Here is a 16,901-nt window from a genome sequence, read left to right on the forward strand (position 1 = left end):
TGGTGGGCGAGACAGCATAAAAAAGGCAGCAGTATCACAACTGTGGCATTAAGAGGAGGTGCGAGGAAGAATGCTATATTTGAATTTAAGCAGCTAGGGTGCCGAAGCTAAACAGACAAACAGTAACCGAGCAGGAAACTAAGAAAAAAGTAATCCCCCACAGAAAAGATAAAGATCCATAGTGGACTGAGACAGTACTAAGCCCCTGCTCTGTGGTAGGAACAGAAGAGAACAAGCATTGGCATAACCAATAGGTCTCGCCTCTGGGATCTTATATGTGCTTAGGCGTGCAACAGTTAATGTTGTTGCACCAAGGACATTGTGCTGCATAACTAAACACTTATAAGGTCCCAAAGGTGAGACCTGCTGGCTATGCCAATGCATGCATCTTTATGCTGTGGTGTTTTATTGCTGTATTATGGGCTTGCCACGCTTGTCAAATATATACACACAATGCTGCATAATTTGCAAATGTCATTAAAAGTTGTGGTTCTAGCTCAAACCCATAAAATATTGCCTAACATTTTACAAATGGTTGCAAATCCTGCTGCTAGTGCTTCACAACAGTTCGCAACCTGTATTTCACCTGTTGATTACTGAATTCAGGCATAAAAGTGGTGACAATTTTGCCGAGATGTTGTTATTATCTCCAACTGATGGAGCAAGAGAAATGGTTGTCTGCAGAAGTACACAAACCCTTACATAGCTAAAGGTAATTAAAACAGGGTGGAAACAAGTATTTCTTTGTTGAAAACAAATCTTCTACACTATTCAAGCAAACTGATGTTTAAGTTACGAACCGTTTTCCCCCAAAAAAGTAATTATTTGAACGGGGTACTTATAGGCACATTTCACGCGTTTGATCCCTAGATTCCTAAAGCGCCTTTCCAAGAGAGGCACTGTGGCTTCTTTTTTTTGTGTGGGAGTTTTTCTATAGCTCCAAATCGACCCGGAGGTATTGGAGCGCTTTACATGAGCACTAGCTTCATCACACACGGACACATTCACTTTTGTAGGTACAGGGAGTTCAAGTGATTTGCCCAGAATCACAGGACGTTGAGCCGACGTCGAGGATCTAGTCTAGTTCCCCAGTATCAAAGGCGACAGCTCTGGTCATTACGCCACAATCTCTTGCATATTATCACGTAAAGAGCAATACTGTTTAGCAGGATTGTTGTTGATAAGAGCAGTTCATAAATTTACAATCCTCTGTGCCCATACAAAACACAGTTGGACCAATAGATGGAGATGGGTTATATAATGAAGATTACAGAGATATTTTGATATTTACCACTCTTCATCATGAGGCCGTTCTTTACCCAGCTCCTGGGAACTGGCGCCGCCCGAGCGGTCCCTCAAGAATTCGTCCCGCGCATCGGCGCCGTGGTTTACTCCAGCGCTTAATTCCAACCGTAGGCTATGTAAGAAAGCTGAAAGAGCATGGAGAGCAAGTTATTTGGAACCTCTGAAGGAGGCTTATAGGTGCAGTATTAAGGCCTATCATAGGGAAATCTATCTCAGGAAAAAAGCCTACTTTGCCAGAAGGATTGAGGAGGCCATTTCCACCAGGATAGAAATCTTTCTGGTGGTGAAGGAGTTTACTTCCCCCGCTGCCATCACGCCTAAGTGCTCCTTTTCGGAACCATGGGTGTCCCAACTAGCAAGCTTTTTTGTGAATAAGATCAAAAGCATCCAGGAAACTTTCCCTGCTGCGGCGGTAGGGGGTGTGCTTAACCCAGGACCCCCCATTCCTGCGGTGGTTGTTGGGCAGCCCATCCTGTCAACTTTCCCCCCCATGGAACTTCAATCCTCTCTGGAAGTTCTGTCTAAAATGAGATCTGACTCCCCACTTGATCCATGCCCCGCCAAGTTTCTAGCTAAAATAGCATACATCGTTAATCCTATTGTTAATCCGATTTTAAATCGGTCTTTGGAAACGGGAGTTGTGCCACAAGCGTGGAAACAGGCGATGGTTCTCCCCCTTTTAAAAAAAAACGTCCCTGGTCCCCAGGATCCATGCGAATTATCGACCTATATCGCTGCTTCTGGTCCTGGCCAAGGTGGCCGAAAAACACGTGCATTCTGTCCTGGCTGACTTTGTAGAGTCATATGATATCTTGCATTACATCCAGTCCGGTTTCAGGGCAAACTTGAGCACTGAATCGGCACTGTTGGAGGTGTCAGAGGCCATCAAGGAAGTTCTAGATAATGGAGGGAAAGCACTGCTTGTGTTATTAGATCTATCGGCGGCGTTTGACACCGTTCCCCTTGACCGCCTCCTGGTAAGACTCTTGGAGATCGGTGTTCGGGAACGGTGTTCAGATGGTTCGAGTCGTTTCTATCTAACCGACAACAGACAGTCTGGGCGCCTCCGTACTTTGCTGCAGTGCCGCCTCTGGAGGTGGGAGTTCCTCAGGGGTCGATCTTGAGCCCCACTCTTTTTAACATTTACATGTCCCCTCTCGCGGCACTGGCAGAGTCTTTTGGCGCCCAGATTGTCTTGTACGCCGATGACACACAGCTTCTTTTCACGTGCGGACGGAACTCTGACTTTGATGGAGATAGCATTAAGAACGGCTTGGGTGCGGTATTTTCCTGGTTTCAACTTAACCAGTTGAAATGTAACTCCGATAAGTCTGAGCTCCTCTTCTTTGGGGGCCCTCCTGATCCCAGATGGAAGTCCTGGTGGCCAGCTGGGATGTATCCACCTTCCACTGACTCCTCGGTAGCGAAGAATCTTGGAATCAAGATGGACAACTGTCTCTCTCTAAAACCACAGATTCTTGGTCTGGTCGGACAGTGTTTTGGGATACTAAAAATGTTAAGGAAATTCCTCCCTCTCCTTTCCATTGTCCACAGGAAAATAACGGTGCAAGCCTTGGTTGGATCGAGCCTGGATTACGTGAATGTACTCTACCTCGGCCTGCCGGAGTTTCTTTTATCTCACCTGCAGGTAGTGGAGAACTCGGCGGCGCGAGCAATCTTTGGCCTTGGCCGTAGTTCTCATGCCACTGGACTGTTGAAGTCCCTCCACTGGTTGCCAATCCGGAAACGCATTGAGTTTAAGGCTCTTACCATAGTTTAAGGCCCTCCATGGCACCGGGGCTCTCTATTTGAGGAAGAGAGTTGGCTTTCACCATCCATCCAGAGCCTTACGCTCGGCCGCCTTGACACTGGCCACGGTCCCGGCAATCAGACGTGCGCGGACCGGTGGTCGGTTCTTTAAATATCTGGCGCCGCGGGCCTGGAATGCTCTGCCACTCGCTCTGAGAAAGAGCGTGAACTTAGCCTCTTTCAGGAAAGAGCTTAAAACGTGGCTGTTCTGTCTCTAATTCCCCCTCTGCCGCCGGGGTTATGCTGTGTTAGGTCTGATAGCGCTGGGACACTCTTGTCTGAGTAGCTGAGCACTCAATAAAACTCCTGATAACATAACTGCGCGTCTTCTTAGCCATGGGTGCGCTGGTGCAGTCCTCTCGAGTCTTTTCTTGGCACACTCGGAGCGTCACAATCCAACGGCAACAGCGGCTGGGGATCCCCTGTGCACTGAAAGGGACATTACCGCCTACTATGAAAAGGACGTCATTGAGTCCCTGTTTGCATCTGCTCTACACCCACCATGGAGAATCCTTTGTGCAGGCGGAAAGCAAAAGTGAAAGAGACTCGGGTGAGACAGTCATATTGCTTTATTCGATCAGGTTTCCGTTTCCCCTTTGAAGGCTAGCGTCTGTCCTGTGCTTTCCCATGACGCTCCTAGTACCATACAACTACCCCTTTTGTTGTAACGCACTGGTGATGCTAGTCTTCTGAAATGAAGGCTCTCTTTAAGAAACGAACAAAAGCACGCGTGCCTCGTGCTCAACTCTGTGCGCCTGTACACGCTAGAGGTGGGGGGAAGTGTGGCCGAGAGCACACAGAGTGTTTCCCTTGCGGGAGTGAGCAGGAGCACCATCCAAAGCTCGCTTCCGGAAGGGAATCGCCAAACGTGCATGCTTTGCTATTGAAAGCAATGCAACGCGTGCACGTTTTTCGCCGAAAAAGCGAATCGATAACAAGAGGTCCCCTATGCAGCACATGCGCGCTGCGTAGGCGAGACCTAAATATGGAGGGACAAAGAGGCAGGACTGACCACTAGCAAGCAAGGATTTTTAAAGGACACTGATATAGACAAATGAAAAGCAGTGGCAAAAAAAGGGACGGACTTGATGCACACAGACCTAAAAAAGAATGCATAGTTCAAGCAGAGAGTGGAATGCGAGCGGTGTGCTGACACAATGGCTGCCACTCGCATTTGACCAGAAAAAACCATTGAAGTGCTGAGGCATGAAGGAGGTGGTAACTAAGTCAGTGTGTATCATTAAAAAAAGAAAAAACTTATAGTGATGCCCAAGGGTATGAGCAGGAATGTGATTACAGTTTAAATGAGTGGCATTTTTGTCAGGAGGAAGCGAGCGGCTCGGTAATAAAATGGCAGCTGCCCACTAATCAGCAGAACTCTGCAGCACTTGAATATAAAGGAAGCCACGGAAAGTGCAACCTCAACACAGCCTCGCTATGGAAGTCAGTAGAAGTCCAACGGTATGTTCCAAGGAGGTAAGACATATGCTGAAACAGAGGCGCAACTAGAGCCAAATTTCGGCCTGTGCTGAAAGTGGCTTTTAACGACTTATAAGCTCCGCTTCGCTTTAGGGCTTCACAGGTCCGCCACCATCTTGCACGTGCCTAATTGTGGATATTTTCTTTTCTTAAAACTCTTATGTAACATGTAGGCTTCTTCACTTACTCAAAAAGTAGAGTAAAACAATAATTTCCAATGTTGTTCCCCAAAGTAAGTGAGAGGCAGAAATGTAGATAAAGCAAGAAGAGAAGGAATAAATGGTATTTCTAATTTGAGTAGATTTATTTTGAATGTGAGGTGCGAGAGAATTTATGATCTTATTTTACTTTCCAACACAACATTTTTTTTACATCTCGTGCTGCTGTGTACTGTGCTACTTGGAGTGGAACGCTCTTGTCTCCGTCCAAACAGAGCAAAGCAAATCTCTGGTGAACATTGAAGAGCTACTAAGTACGGACAGGAACTGTAAAGATTAAATAGGCGTGTGCAGTTTTCTTTTTACTAGATATGTTCTTACTTTAGGGATCAGTAACGATCAAAATGCCATTTATAGTTAATATAGTGCTGTTCTGCTATACTATTAGTAACGTATTTTCTGTCCCATGAACTTCTCCACATTGTGTAATCTCTATTGGTAATAATGAACCTGATTTATTTTTTTGCCTGGTTTTTGTAAAAATAGGTTTTTGAATGAGTGAATTTTGTAAAAATATGATTATCGTTATGGTGTACTGCATTGCTGGTTATGGTTGTAGCGATGGTTATTGGTGTGGTAAACCCATTTTAAAATGTATGCATTAAATGTTTATTTTGACAGAAAGAAGACAAGAAATCAGTGAGTTTTCCCTCACTTCTCAGTCACATGACATCATCGTTCTTAAATTATCCAGTCATCCCCATGGCAACCTCTTCAGATATGGGTATCTCTGAACTGTTAAGAGATTTCTCTCCTTTCTCTTCACCATTTCCTTGTGATGTGCACTTGCTTAATTTGAGAACTTTACAAGCAAAGGTAAGTCCAGGAATACCCGTTTGCTATATTACTTTTTACTACCGCGTGTGCAATTTCTTGGAGAGCATTACAGATTGCATGGAATTAATGTTTAATAATTCAGGTTAATGCTGGTATTTCAATAGTTTATTGGCCCTATATCAAAGTAGATATGATTGATTATTTCCACAAAGGTCTGCTGAAAAACTCTTGTTGATGTGACTAGATAAATTCCATTGTCATATCAAACTGCTTTCAAATTCAGATTTTCAGTAGTATATATTTCCAATGGCGTGTAAAAAGTAGTGTTGTTATTGAGGTTCTGCTGGTTTATAAACCATGTCAAAGGCCGAGTGGTTTGTAAATGTCACCAGAACTTGAGGTGGCAATTCAGGACCAAAGTACTGATGTTACCAGTAATATATTTGGGATATTAAATCGTTTTTTTGGGGTAGTTAATTCGAAAAAGCTATTTTTTTCAACCAACAGTTAACCCCTTAATTGCTGAGGCATTTCCACCCCGATGCAGAGCCCTTTTTAGGGCTCGGCCTACGTCACCACGAAGTGGGGCGGAGCACCGAGCTCCTATTGTTGAAGAAAAAAAAAAAAAAGGTTTCTTTAGGGCTTGGGAAAGAAACATTCCTTAGTGCGCGGGCTTTTTTTATGGCATCTGCATAGTGATTCGTCTTCGCTGTGCTGTCTTTTTAGTAGCCTTGACGCGATAGGCTATATGTAATTTACGTCCGCCATTGTTGGCATTTTCTGTGCGGTTACGCGCACAGCAGTCCATTAATTTCAATTAGGAGCTGTCAGGGTGCCGCGATAATGTAATGCAGATGTTGTGGGCGCGTTCACCAGTCTGCTGTGAATGGCGGCGTTCGTGCTTTTCCTGTGTTTTCTTTCCGTGTAGGGCAGACGTGAAAGGCATGGTCTTAAGAGCAGAAGGCCATATATCTTCAATTATCTCGCTATCACGGCGGAGATAATTGAAAACATATGCCTGCAGTGGCGCGCGCGCGAGGCCGAGAGCTGGTATCTTCCGTTTCACCTTCAATCTGTGGAAAGAAAAGAAGAAACGGAGACGATTCAGCGTGTGGTCTGCATTATACGAGAAAATGCATGTGTACCTTTAAGGCGAGGAAATGAGGCAATGGCTGTCTGGGGAGAATAGCAGTGTATTGAATCATAACTAGCAGGATGACAATAACTTTTTCCCATATATTCCACACTCCATACCGCCGATATAACTAACGGGTATTACTATTACTCTGTTTATTGCTTTTCAGTGTACTGACCTTGGAAGGATGAAGGGCTCAGCTCTCAAACATGGACTGGGCCCCAGATTACCAGCGAGGGATTAGTTCCCCGTTTGCACTGGTATGCTAGTTTGGGTCCGTGTGTCACATTACTGAGCAAGATTCAACAAACAATGCCAGAGAAAAAGGGACCCCGAGGCACAGATATAGGCAGGGACTCTCGGGACAAACAGAAAAGAAGCACCACCCTCGCGTAACCACGTCTTCAAGTTTCAGAGTTCAGAATCAGAGTGCAGTTTGATAGTGCAGTTTGAGAGTGCAGATTGAGCAGTTTGAGCGTGCAGTTTGAGAGTGCAGTTTGAGAGTGCAGAGTGCAATTTGAGAGTGCAGAGTGCAGATTGAGAGTGCAGAGTGCAGATTGAGAGTGCGGAGTGCAGATTGAGAGTGCAGAGTGCAGATTGAGAGTGCAGTTTGAGAGTGCAGATGGTGCAGTTTGAGAGTGCAGTTTGAGAGTGCAGTTTGAGAGTGCAGATTGAGAGTGCAGAGTGCAGATTGAGAGTGCAGATTGAGAGTGCAGATTGAGAGTGCAGATTGAGAGTGCAGAGTGCAGATTGAGAGTGCAGATTGCAGATTGAGAGTGCAGAGTGCAGTTTGAGAGCGCAGAGTGCAGATTGAGAGCGCAGAGTGCAGATTGAGAGTGCAGAGTGCAGATTGAGAGTGCAGTTTGAGAGTGCAGAGTGCAGATTGAGAGTGCAGAGTGCAGTTTGAGAGTGCAGGGTGCAGAGTGCAGATTGAGAGTGCAGAGTGCAGTTTGAGAGTGCAGAGTGCAGATTGAGAGTGCAGAGTGCAGATTGAGAGTGCAGATTGAGAGTGCAGAGTGCAGATTGAGAGTGCAGAGTGTAGATTGAGAGTGCAGATTGAGAGTGCAGAGTGCAGATTTAGAGTGCAGAGTGCAGATTGAGAGTGCAGAGTGCAGATTGAGAGTGCAGATTGCAGATTGAGAGTGCAGATTGAGAGTGCAGAGTGCAGTTTGAGAGTGCAGAGTGCAGATTGAGAGTGCAGAGTGCAGTTTGAGAGTGCAGAGTGCAGTTTGAGAGTGCAGAGTGCAGATTGAGAGTGCAGATTGAGAGTGCAGAGTGCAGATTGAGAGTGCAGAGTGCAGTTTGAGAGTGCAGAGTGCAGTTTGAGAGTGCAGAGTGCAGATTGAGAGTGCAGATTGAGAGTGCAGATTGCAGATTGAGAGTGCAGAGTGCAGATTGAGAGTGCAGAGTGCAGATTGAGAGTGCAGTTTGAGAGTGCAGAGTGCACTTTGAGAGTGCAGAGTGCACTTTGAGAGTGCAGAGTGCAGATTGAGAGTGCAGAGTGCAGTTTGAGAGTGCAGAGTGCAGATTGAGAGTGCAGATTGAGAGTGCAGATTGAGAGTGCAGAGTGCAGATTGAGAGTGCAGAGTGCAGATTGAGAGTGCAGATTGAGAGTGCAGATTGAGAGTGCAGAGTGTAGATTGAGAGTGCAGAGTGCAGATTGAGAGTGCAGAGTGCAGATTGAGAGTGCAGATTGCAGATTGAGAGTGCAGATTGAGAGTGCAGAGTGCAGTTTGAGAGTGCAGAGTGCAGTTTGAGAGTGCAGAGTGCAGTTTGAGAGTGCAGTTTGAGAGTGCAGATTGAGAGTGCAGTTTCAGAGTGCAGTTTCAGAGTGCAGTTTCAGAGTGCAGTTTCAGAGTGCAGTTTCAGAGTGCAGTTTCAGAGTGCAGTTTGAGAGTGCAGTTTGAGAGTGCAGTTTGAGAGTGCAGTTTGAGAGTGCAGTTTGAGCAGTTTGAGAGTGCAGTATGAGAGTGCAGTTTGAGAGTGCAGATTGAGAGTGCAGATTGAGAGTGCAGTTTGAGAGTGCAGAGTGCAGATTCAGAGTGCAGATTCAGAGTGCAGTTTGAGAGTGCAGTTTGAGAGTGCAGTTTGAGAGTGCAGATTGAGAGTGCAGATTGAGAGTGCAGATTGAGAGTGCAGATTGAGAGTGCAGTTTGAGAGTGCAGTTTGAGAGTGCAGTTTGAGAGTGCAGTTTGAGAGTGCAGATTGAGAGTGCAGAGTGCATAGGGAGTGCAGAGTGCATAGGGAGTGCAGAGTGCATAGGTAAAATTACAATACAACTCACATAATACCACTACACACCACATGCACACACTCCATCACACATGACGAAAACACATTGCCATTTACAATACCATTAGCTCAAACTCAAATAAATCCGAGCCCGATTGCATTTCAAATGCTTGTTTTTTTAGGTATTTAAGGTATTTCGAGCTTAGGCCTCTGTAACTTTTTTTCCCACTTAAGGTGCCCATGCCAACTTTGCGTCCTTTTGTCCCAGCGTTATGGGGATTCTAAAGGTACCCAGGGTTTGTGGATTCCATTGCGGAGGTCAGAGAAAATAATCAAAATAAAGCAGAATTGGGGGGTTTTAGGGGGAAAAAGTGCCCTGCAAAAAAAAAGTGCCTGGTTTTGTTCCTAGAAATCACATCAATGAAAGATTTGCTGTGCTAAAATCACCATATTTGCAGCTTTCAGGAACATTCAGAGCTGTATAAAAGAACATGTTTATTAGAACAGTTTTGTCATTTTTTTCTCTAACAGGTAGCCAATGTTCCCTAATTTTTATACTTTCAACCTACTTCCGGTTACGGTTATACAAACCTATACATTTCTGAAAAGTAGACAACATTTTCAATTCAACAAGGGTTCATTTGTGTAATCCCACATGGTTTTCCCAAAGAAACTAACTGTTGAAATAAAAAAAAAAATAGTGAAAATGAGTAGGATAAACAGCGTTTATGACAAAGTTTTCATCTGAAAGAAACAGGTTAGTGTTAGATTCCTTACCTTAGAATATCCCCATGCGTCAGACTGGATCCGGAAAGTTTTGCGTAGCAGTACCTCTGCGCGTCGGTAGGCGTTGTCTGCTGATCCGCGTCCATCGGCGGCGGCGTTGGCGCCGGGATGACGTCGTCGGAGTACTTAGACACTGTTGGACTTGGCCCTTATGGCAGGTTCACCCCTAAACTTTTTGCTTGTAATGGTGACCTGGTGATGGTGATTTTTGGGTTCTGCGCACTTTCACTGTGTCCCAGTGGAAAGTGCGTGCGCACTTTGTGTGCGTGGAGTGAGGTTGGCCTGCCCTCCCATAGGAATGCATGGGGAATGTCTGTGTCCCTGGTAGTTCCTGATGCGTGGGGTGTACAGGCTCGAATTTGGTGTGTGCGAACTCGTGAGAGTGAATGCTTCGCAATGGTGTATGTGGCATGATTGTGTCTTGTGTACAAATGCCACTTCTAGGAGTTGGCATATTAGTGTAAAATATGCCTGGCGTGTGATTGGCTGGAGCTGGCTGGTGAGCCTGGCTCCAGGAAGGCTGGATGGGTCTGCCCGGTGGTGAGTGGGAGATTAGCATGCTGATGGCTGGGGAGGAGTGTACCTGTGTCCTGAATGAGGCTGGGTTTTCCCCTGACAATGCTGGCTCCGCCCCCTGTGGTGCGTCTAACGACCCTAGCCCTGCCAGTGAATAGGGTGGTTGAGCCCATTAACAGTGCTCACAGACCAGCTGCGACTGGTTCTGCCCCCACCCTGCACCTACAGACAAAGGAATGTGATGTATAAAAATGGGGCTGTGTCCCCACACAAACTGTTCTCTTCCAGGATCCTGCCAGAGGGGGCTGCTGCTGTTGCTGGGCCAGAGGACCGCCACTTGGACTGTCTCCCTGCCTGGAGACCCATTGAGCTGGCTCTGGGCCCAGCCTTGCCCCCTCCCTGCCTGAAAAGACTTACTGAAGCCCTTCTGTGCTTCTAGCGCCTGGAAGCGCTTTTATTTGACTTACAGCGCTTGGGAGCGCTGTACCTTCCCCTCTAGCGCCTGGGAGCGCTGCATTTTTGCCCTGTAGCGCTTGAGAGCGCTGTGGTCACCCCTCTAGCGCTGGGAGCGCTTTGTCTGCAGAGGCCGGTGCCCACCCGGCATTGTCCGCCCCAAGCGAGTGCCACCTCGCTTATTTTCGAGTATTTTGTCGCCTGGCAGGTGCCCACCCTGCCAGGGACCTTGCCGCCATTAATCGATTGTACTTCGAGGGAGCCCACCCCTCGGTAAATTGATCCCCGCCAACGAGTGCCTGGAACGGGCCGCCGCGATGCCTGCGACGACCCGGAAGTGGTTGGTGTGCCGGCCAATCCGAGCGCGGCCCGACGGAAGTCCCGCCCCCGCAGCCGCGACCCGGAAGTCAGGCAGGCCGGGGGCAGGACAGAGAAGCAACCGGAAGCGGACGGGAGGCCACCCCGCGCTCCGGTGAGGGAAGAAGCCGGCGTCTTTCCTTTTCCCCCCCAGGCTCCCAAAGCGAGGGAGAGCCCAGGAGAGAGAGGGGAGAAGTGTGCAGAGAGCCCCGAGGAGCGGGAGCTCTCGTGAAGCAGCCGCCCGCCGCAGGAGAACCGGTGAGTGGGGCTCCGGTGCATCTTGGAGGAGAGGGGGGCGTCGGGGCACATTGCCGGTGCCAGCCCCTCCCCTCCAGCGGTTTTAGAGCCGCCGAGGCTCTTGTTGGCATTTTTCGTGAATCTCGAGTCCCCCAAAGAAAGGGGGGGGGGACTCCACTGACGGGGGCAGTTGGTTCTTCAGAGTTCCCCGAGCGGGACTCCAACATCTGTGGCCACATCGTCCTAGAGCCTGCGAGGCTCGTGGGGGGGCAGTTGGTTGTGTCGAGTCTCCCGTGAGAGACTCCAACGATTGCAAGAGCTGTCTTCTTTCTCCCCCAAGCGGCCCCATGTGTTGATGAGCCCCGGAAGGCTCGAGGGGGCATTTTGGTTACTGAGGGCCCACGAGGGGCTCAGGCGCCACCAGTATCTTTAAGAGCCCAGAGAGGCTCCTGAGGGGCAAGGGGACAGTCATTTCTGCAGAGCCTGTGAGGCTCCCCCATCGTATTGGCCCCATCATTGTTCTACGCAGTTGCCCAGCACTTTGTGGGCAACTGCCACGTTTAGGCCCCCTGACTTTGGACACAGGGCGTCCTAGCCCTAGAGAGGCCAGTTGGCCTAGGGACAGTCACAGGTGGTGACTTATGTGAGTTTGGCGCAATTGTTCATTTTCTGCACCTCTGAATGTGTTTTTATGCGTCATGTGCCTTGTTCTTACACCTCTGAATGTGTTGTTGATGCATCATGTGTTTTCCTTCCTTACACCGCTGAATGTATGTTATGCATCATGGGTTATGTGCTTATACCCCTACAGGTATTGTGATACTTAGGTGGTTGTTTTTCTCCTAGTGCAGGTGGTGCTAGTGAGGTCCTGGTTACCAGTAGTTACTGGTTGTGTGCTACAGTGATTTTACATTCTAAGTGCTATTTCTAAAAGTGTTACTTCTAAAAGTGCTGATTCCTGACAGTGGTCCTGGTGGCCCTGTCTTGTACATATCCCCTGTAAATTCTGCTCGTGCCTCTGGCACATTGTAAAGTGTGTGTTTTTATCTAATGTGTTTTGGTGTAATACAAAGGCTATTTTTATATAACCTTGTGTGGAGTTTCCTTTGTGGTGGGCCTTTGGGTGTTGTTGCTGGGGTGTGTGCGTAAATACTTAACTCACATCGCCTCCGAGTTTAGCCTTGCTGCTCGCGCCACGTTACCAAGAGGGTGAGCAGGGGTTATCTTGGCGTGTAACTCCCTTGCCCTGACTTAGGAGTGGTGGTCTCTGACTGACTTTGGCGAAAGCCCTGGCCAGCCAGGGATCCCATTTCTAACAGACACCGCCCTCGCGCGCTGACGTCAGTTCTTCTTTTTTCCGCGCCAGCAAGTGCAGATCCGGAAAAATCAGTACTTCTTAGTCAATTTTTGACTAACTTTTTCGATCTCCTTTGGATCCTTTTTCTAGTCCATACGACTCTCGGTGCCGATAGGGATGCCCGGGTTCAAACCCTGTGCTGACTGTAACCGCCTGATGTCAGTTACCGACCCCCACCGTTGGTGCCTGTATTGCCTTGGGGCCGACCACGATGACAAGTCGTGCCCCGACTGCCGGGCCTTGACGTCGAAGGCTAGGCAGGAGCGGTCCCGTAAGCGCCTCGAGCTCCGGCAGCCGGCCGCACCGTTCACAGTCCCGGTCCAGGAGGAGGTCGAGGAACTGGTCGAGGGGCCACAGTCATCGCAGCTCGGCGAGTCGACACCACTCATTGGGCTCCAAGTCCTCAGGTAAGAGGCACAAGAAGTCGAAGAGACGACACCGCTCTTCTGACGCCCCCTGGCGCTTGCACGATGCGGCCGGAGGTTCGGCCGCAGGGGCCGCGCCCAGCTCCATACCCGCCGGTCCCTGGGCTGAACGCAACGCCGGAGGAGATTAGCGCCTTCCTCGTGGCCATGAGGTATCGCTCCACTCCGACGGGCCCTAAGGAGGTGCCTCTGGGTCCGTCTGGGTGCCCTAGCGGGCCGGTGGCCCCGGCGCCGTAACCACTCCGGTCGCGACGCCGCAGGGCCCCACTGGATCCCGGTTTGGATCCGTGTCGCGCTAGTCGACCTTACAACCCCTCCGTTGGCGCCGACCCCCAGGGTGTCGCCCTTGACGCCGTCCCCGGATGAGGTCATCCCCGGTCCCCCCCCCCCCCCCCCCTCGGTCCGAATTCGGCGTCGGACCGCCGCATTCGACGCCGAGAGAAGAGCAATTCTTCTATGATCCGGCACCATCCTTTGAACCTGACTAGCAGGAGATGGGGGGCAAGGAGGATTGGGAGGGGTCTGAGGACCCTCTGGCACGGGAGTGCCAGTCCTATCAGGACTGGGCAGTTGAGCTAGGGGAGGCTAGTGGTCTGGACACATCGCCCGACACTGGATTTGTCTCCCCTCCTACCGTGGCTACGGAGGAGGGGGCTGCTTACTGCATGGTGTTGACGAGGGCGGCCAAGGCCTTGGCTCTTGAGCTCCCCGTCGCGGCCGTGAGGACTAACCTCCTCACCCAGGTCCTCAAACCGCAGGCATGCTCTTCGGAGCCTCTACTGCCGTTTAATGAGGCCCTTACTGACGTTCTGTTAGGCACCTGGTCCAAGCCCGCTACAGGCCCCCCTGTAGATCGGAACGTGGTCAGATGCCACCGCCTGGCCCCGGGCAACCCTAGCTTCCTGTCCACCAAATCCACCCCCAAGAGCCTGGTTATCCAGGCCTCTAACTCCCAGACCGCCTTCCCGACTGCCCCTCCTGATCGGGAATCCAAAAGGTATGACCAGTTCGGTAGGAAGCTGTTCTCCAACTTAGTTTGGGGTTGCGGTCGGTCAACACCGCTTGCCTTTTGAGCCGTTACACCCACTCTCTGTGGGACACGGTTGCAGATGTGCTGCCAGACTGCCCGGAGGAGGCCCGGGCAAAACTCGCTCAAGCCCTTGCGGAAGGACAAGATGCAGCATGGTACTCTATTCGATGTGGGCTGGATACTACGGACTCGCTAGGCAGGGCGATTTCCACGACGGACGACGGTGGCGGTTCGCTGCCACGCCTGGCTGAGGTCTGCCAACTTCTCAGCTGATGTCTAGAACACACTCATGGACATGCCGTTTGATGGCCGTCGCCTCTTTGGCGACAAGGCGGACAGTGCGCTTGATCGTTTCAAGGACTCCAGGGCTACGGCCAAGTCCTTGGGCCTGTAGGGCCAGCGCCAGCAAACTTCTGCCTTTCGCTCCTTTCGTGGGCAAGGAAGGGGCGCCCCCCCACGTCCTGCCAGCCACGGACCACAGACTAACATCCAGCGCGGCGGCGGACGTGGTAACCTCCGTGGCGGTGTCAGGGGAGAGTGGCGAGGTCAGTCCACATCCACCCCCGCAGCATCCGCCTCAAAGCCTTCCTAGTCCGAGCTTTCTGGCCCATTTGACACCATTGGGGGGCAGGGTTCGCCATCACCTCCTCCACTGGCGCACCATCACATCCGACAGGTGGGTGCTGCAAATCATTCGAAGGGGCTACTCTCTCCCCTTCGAGGCGACCCCTCTAGCCATGACACCGCAGTACCACCGCATGTCGGGGGATCACTTGCAACTTCTGCAAGAGGAAGTTACGGCCCTCTTGGCCAAGGGGACCATCGAGCGTGTTCCTGGGCCAGAAGTAGGGTGTGGTTGTTACTCCCACTACTTTCTGGTTCCCAAGAAGGGCAAAGGGGGCCTGCGCCCTATCTTGGACTTGCGGAACGTCAACGGCTTCCTCCAGAAGGAAAAGTTCAAGATGCTGACTTTGGCTCAGGTCTTAGCTGCCCTAGACCCCGGAGACTGGATGGTAGCGTTGGACTCGCAGGACGCATATTTTCACATCCCCATCCTGCCGGCCCACCGGCTTTGCCTGCGGTTCACGGTAGACCACGAGCACTTTCAGTTTACCGTGCTCCCCTTCGGCCTTACCAGCACCCCTCGGGTGTTCACGAAAGTGATGTCAGTGGTCGCAGCTCATCTGCGCAGATTAGGGGTGTCTGTCTTCCCCTATCTCGACGACTGGCTGTTGAAGGCGGGCTCGCCCCAGACAGTGGTCAGCCACCTCCAGACTACAGCCGACGTCCTGCACCTGCTGGGGTTCTCCATCAATGTGCCGAAGTCACACCTGTGTCCCTCTCAGAAGCTCCTTTTCATCAGAGCGGTTCTGGATTCGGCGCAGTTTCGGGTTTATCCTCCCGAACACCGGATTCGGGATATTCAGGCTCTGTTTCCGATCTTTCAGCCTTTATCCCGAGTCTCGGTCAGGTTGACGCTGCGGCTTCTGGGGCTGATGGCCTCCTGCATCCTTCTGGTGCATCACGCCAGGTGGCGGATGCAGGCTCTGCAGTGGGAGCTGAAGTTTCAGTGGGCCCAGCAACAGGGCAACCTGTCCGACCACATCCTGATCTCGGAGGGCACTGCGAGACAGTTGCAGTGGTGGCTCACGGACCGCAATTGGGTCAGCGGCAGATCTCTCTCCCTACCCCAACCGTAGCACGTAGTGGTGACTGATGCGTACCTCCTGGGATGGGGGGCCACATGGGAGAGAGGGAGATCAGAGGCCTCTGGTCTCCGGCAGAGTCCTGGCTTCCCATCAACCTTCTGGAGCTGCGGGCTATCCGACTTGCACTGAAAGCCTTCCTTCCCTCTGTCCGGGTATGTATAGTGCAGGTGTTCACGGACAACACCACCGCCATGTGGTACTGCAACAAACAGGGCGGGTTGGGGTCGTGGACCCTTTGTCAGGAGGCTCTGTGCCTCTGGTAATGGCTGGAACACCAGGGTGTGTCCCTGGTGGTTCAGCACCTGGCAGGTTCCCTGAACTCCAGGGCGGACGAACTCAGCCGTCGGTGCATGATGGATTACGAATGGCGTCTGAACTCGGACGTGGTGCGTGGTCTCTTTCAGCAGTGGGGAGAGCCTTGGTTAGATCTATTCGCCACAGAAGAGAACGCGCAATGTCATCAGTTCTGTGCGTTGGAATTTCCAAGGCGGCACTCGCTCGGAGACGCTTTTCATCGCGAGTGGAGCTGCGGTCGCCTTTCTACTTATACCCCCCTGCCCAGAGTGCTGAAGAACATCGGGCGCGACCGGGCCCAAGTCATCCTTGTAGCTCCGGACTGGGCACGAAGATACTGGTATCCGAGCTACTCAGCATGTCAGTCGATCCCCCGATTCGTCTGCCCCTTCAGGAGGACCTTCTGTAGCAGCAGCAGGGGACAGTCCTCCACCCGAACCTGTCCAGTCTCCACCTCCATGCGTGGAGATTGAGTGACGACAGTTGAGGCCATTTGACTTGCCTCCTGAAGTCTGTGATGTCATTCTGGCAGCCAGGCATCCCTCCACAAAATCGGTATACGCCTGCAGGTGGAACAAATTTGTGGCATGGTGCACAGCAAAGGCTGTGGATCCCCTTTCTGCCCCCTTTCAAAGGTTCTCCTCTTTCTTCTTTCTCTTGCCCAGCAGGGCTCTGCTCTGGGCACTATCAAAGGCTACCTCTCTGCCATTTCAGCCTTCATAAGGCTCCCTCATCAGCCTTCTCTTTTCAAGTCCCCTGTTGTAAATAGATTCTTGAAGGGC

The 16,901-nt window shown here is 50.7% G+C and overlaps 1 protein-coding gene across 1 annotated transcript in view; it reads left to right on the top strand.

Moving 5' to 3' along the window:
* The window catches only part of MAN2A1 (mannosidase alpha class 2A member 1), a 1,212,885-nt gene that overhangs the window by 1,148,203 nt on the left and 47,781 nt on the right, over positions 1-16,901 (top strand). Inside the window, exon 20 of the mRNA XM_078675492.1 lies at positions 5,433-5,627. Within this exon, the coding sequence (XP_078531618.1) occupies positions 5,433-5,627 (195 nt within the window). The remainder of the gene's footprint in view (positions 1-5,432; positions 5,628-16,901) is intronic.

This window comes from Lissotriton helveticus, chromosome 2_1 (assembly GCF_964261635.1).
Source record: "Lissotriton helveticus chromosome 2_1, aLisHel1.1, whole genome shotgun sequence".
NCBI lineage: Eukaryota > Metazoa > Chordata > Amphibia > Caudata > Salamandridae > Lissotriton > Lissotriton helveticus.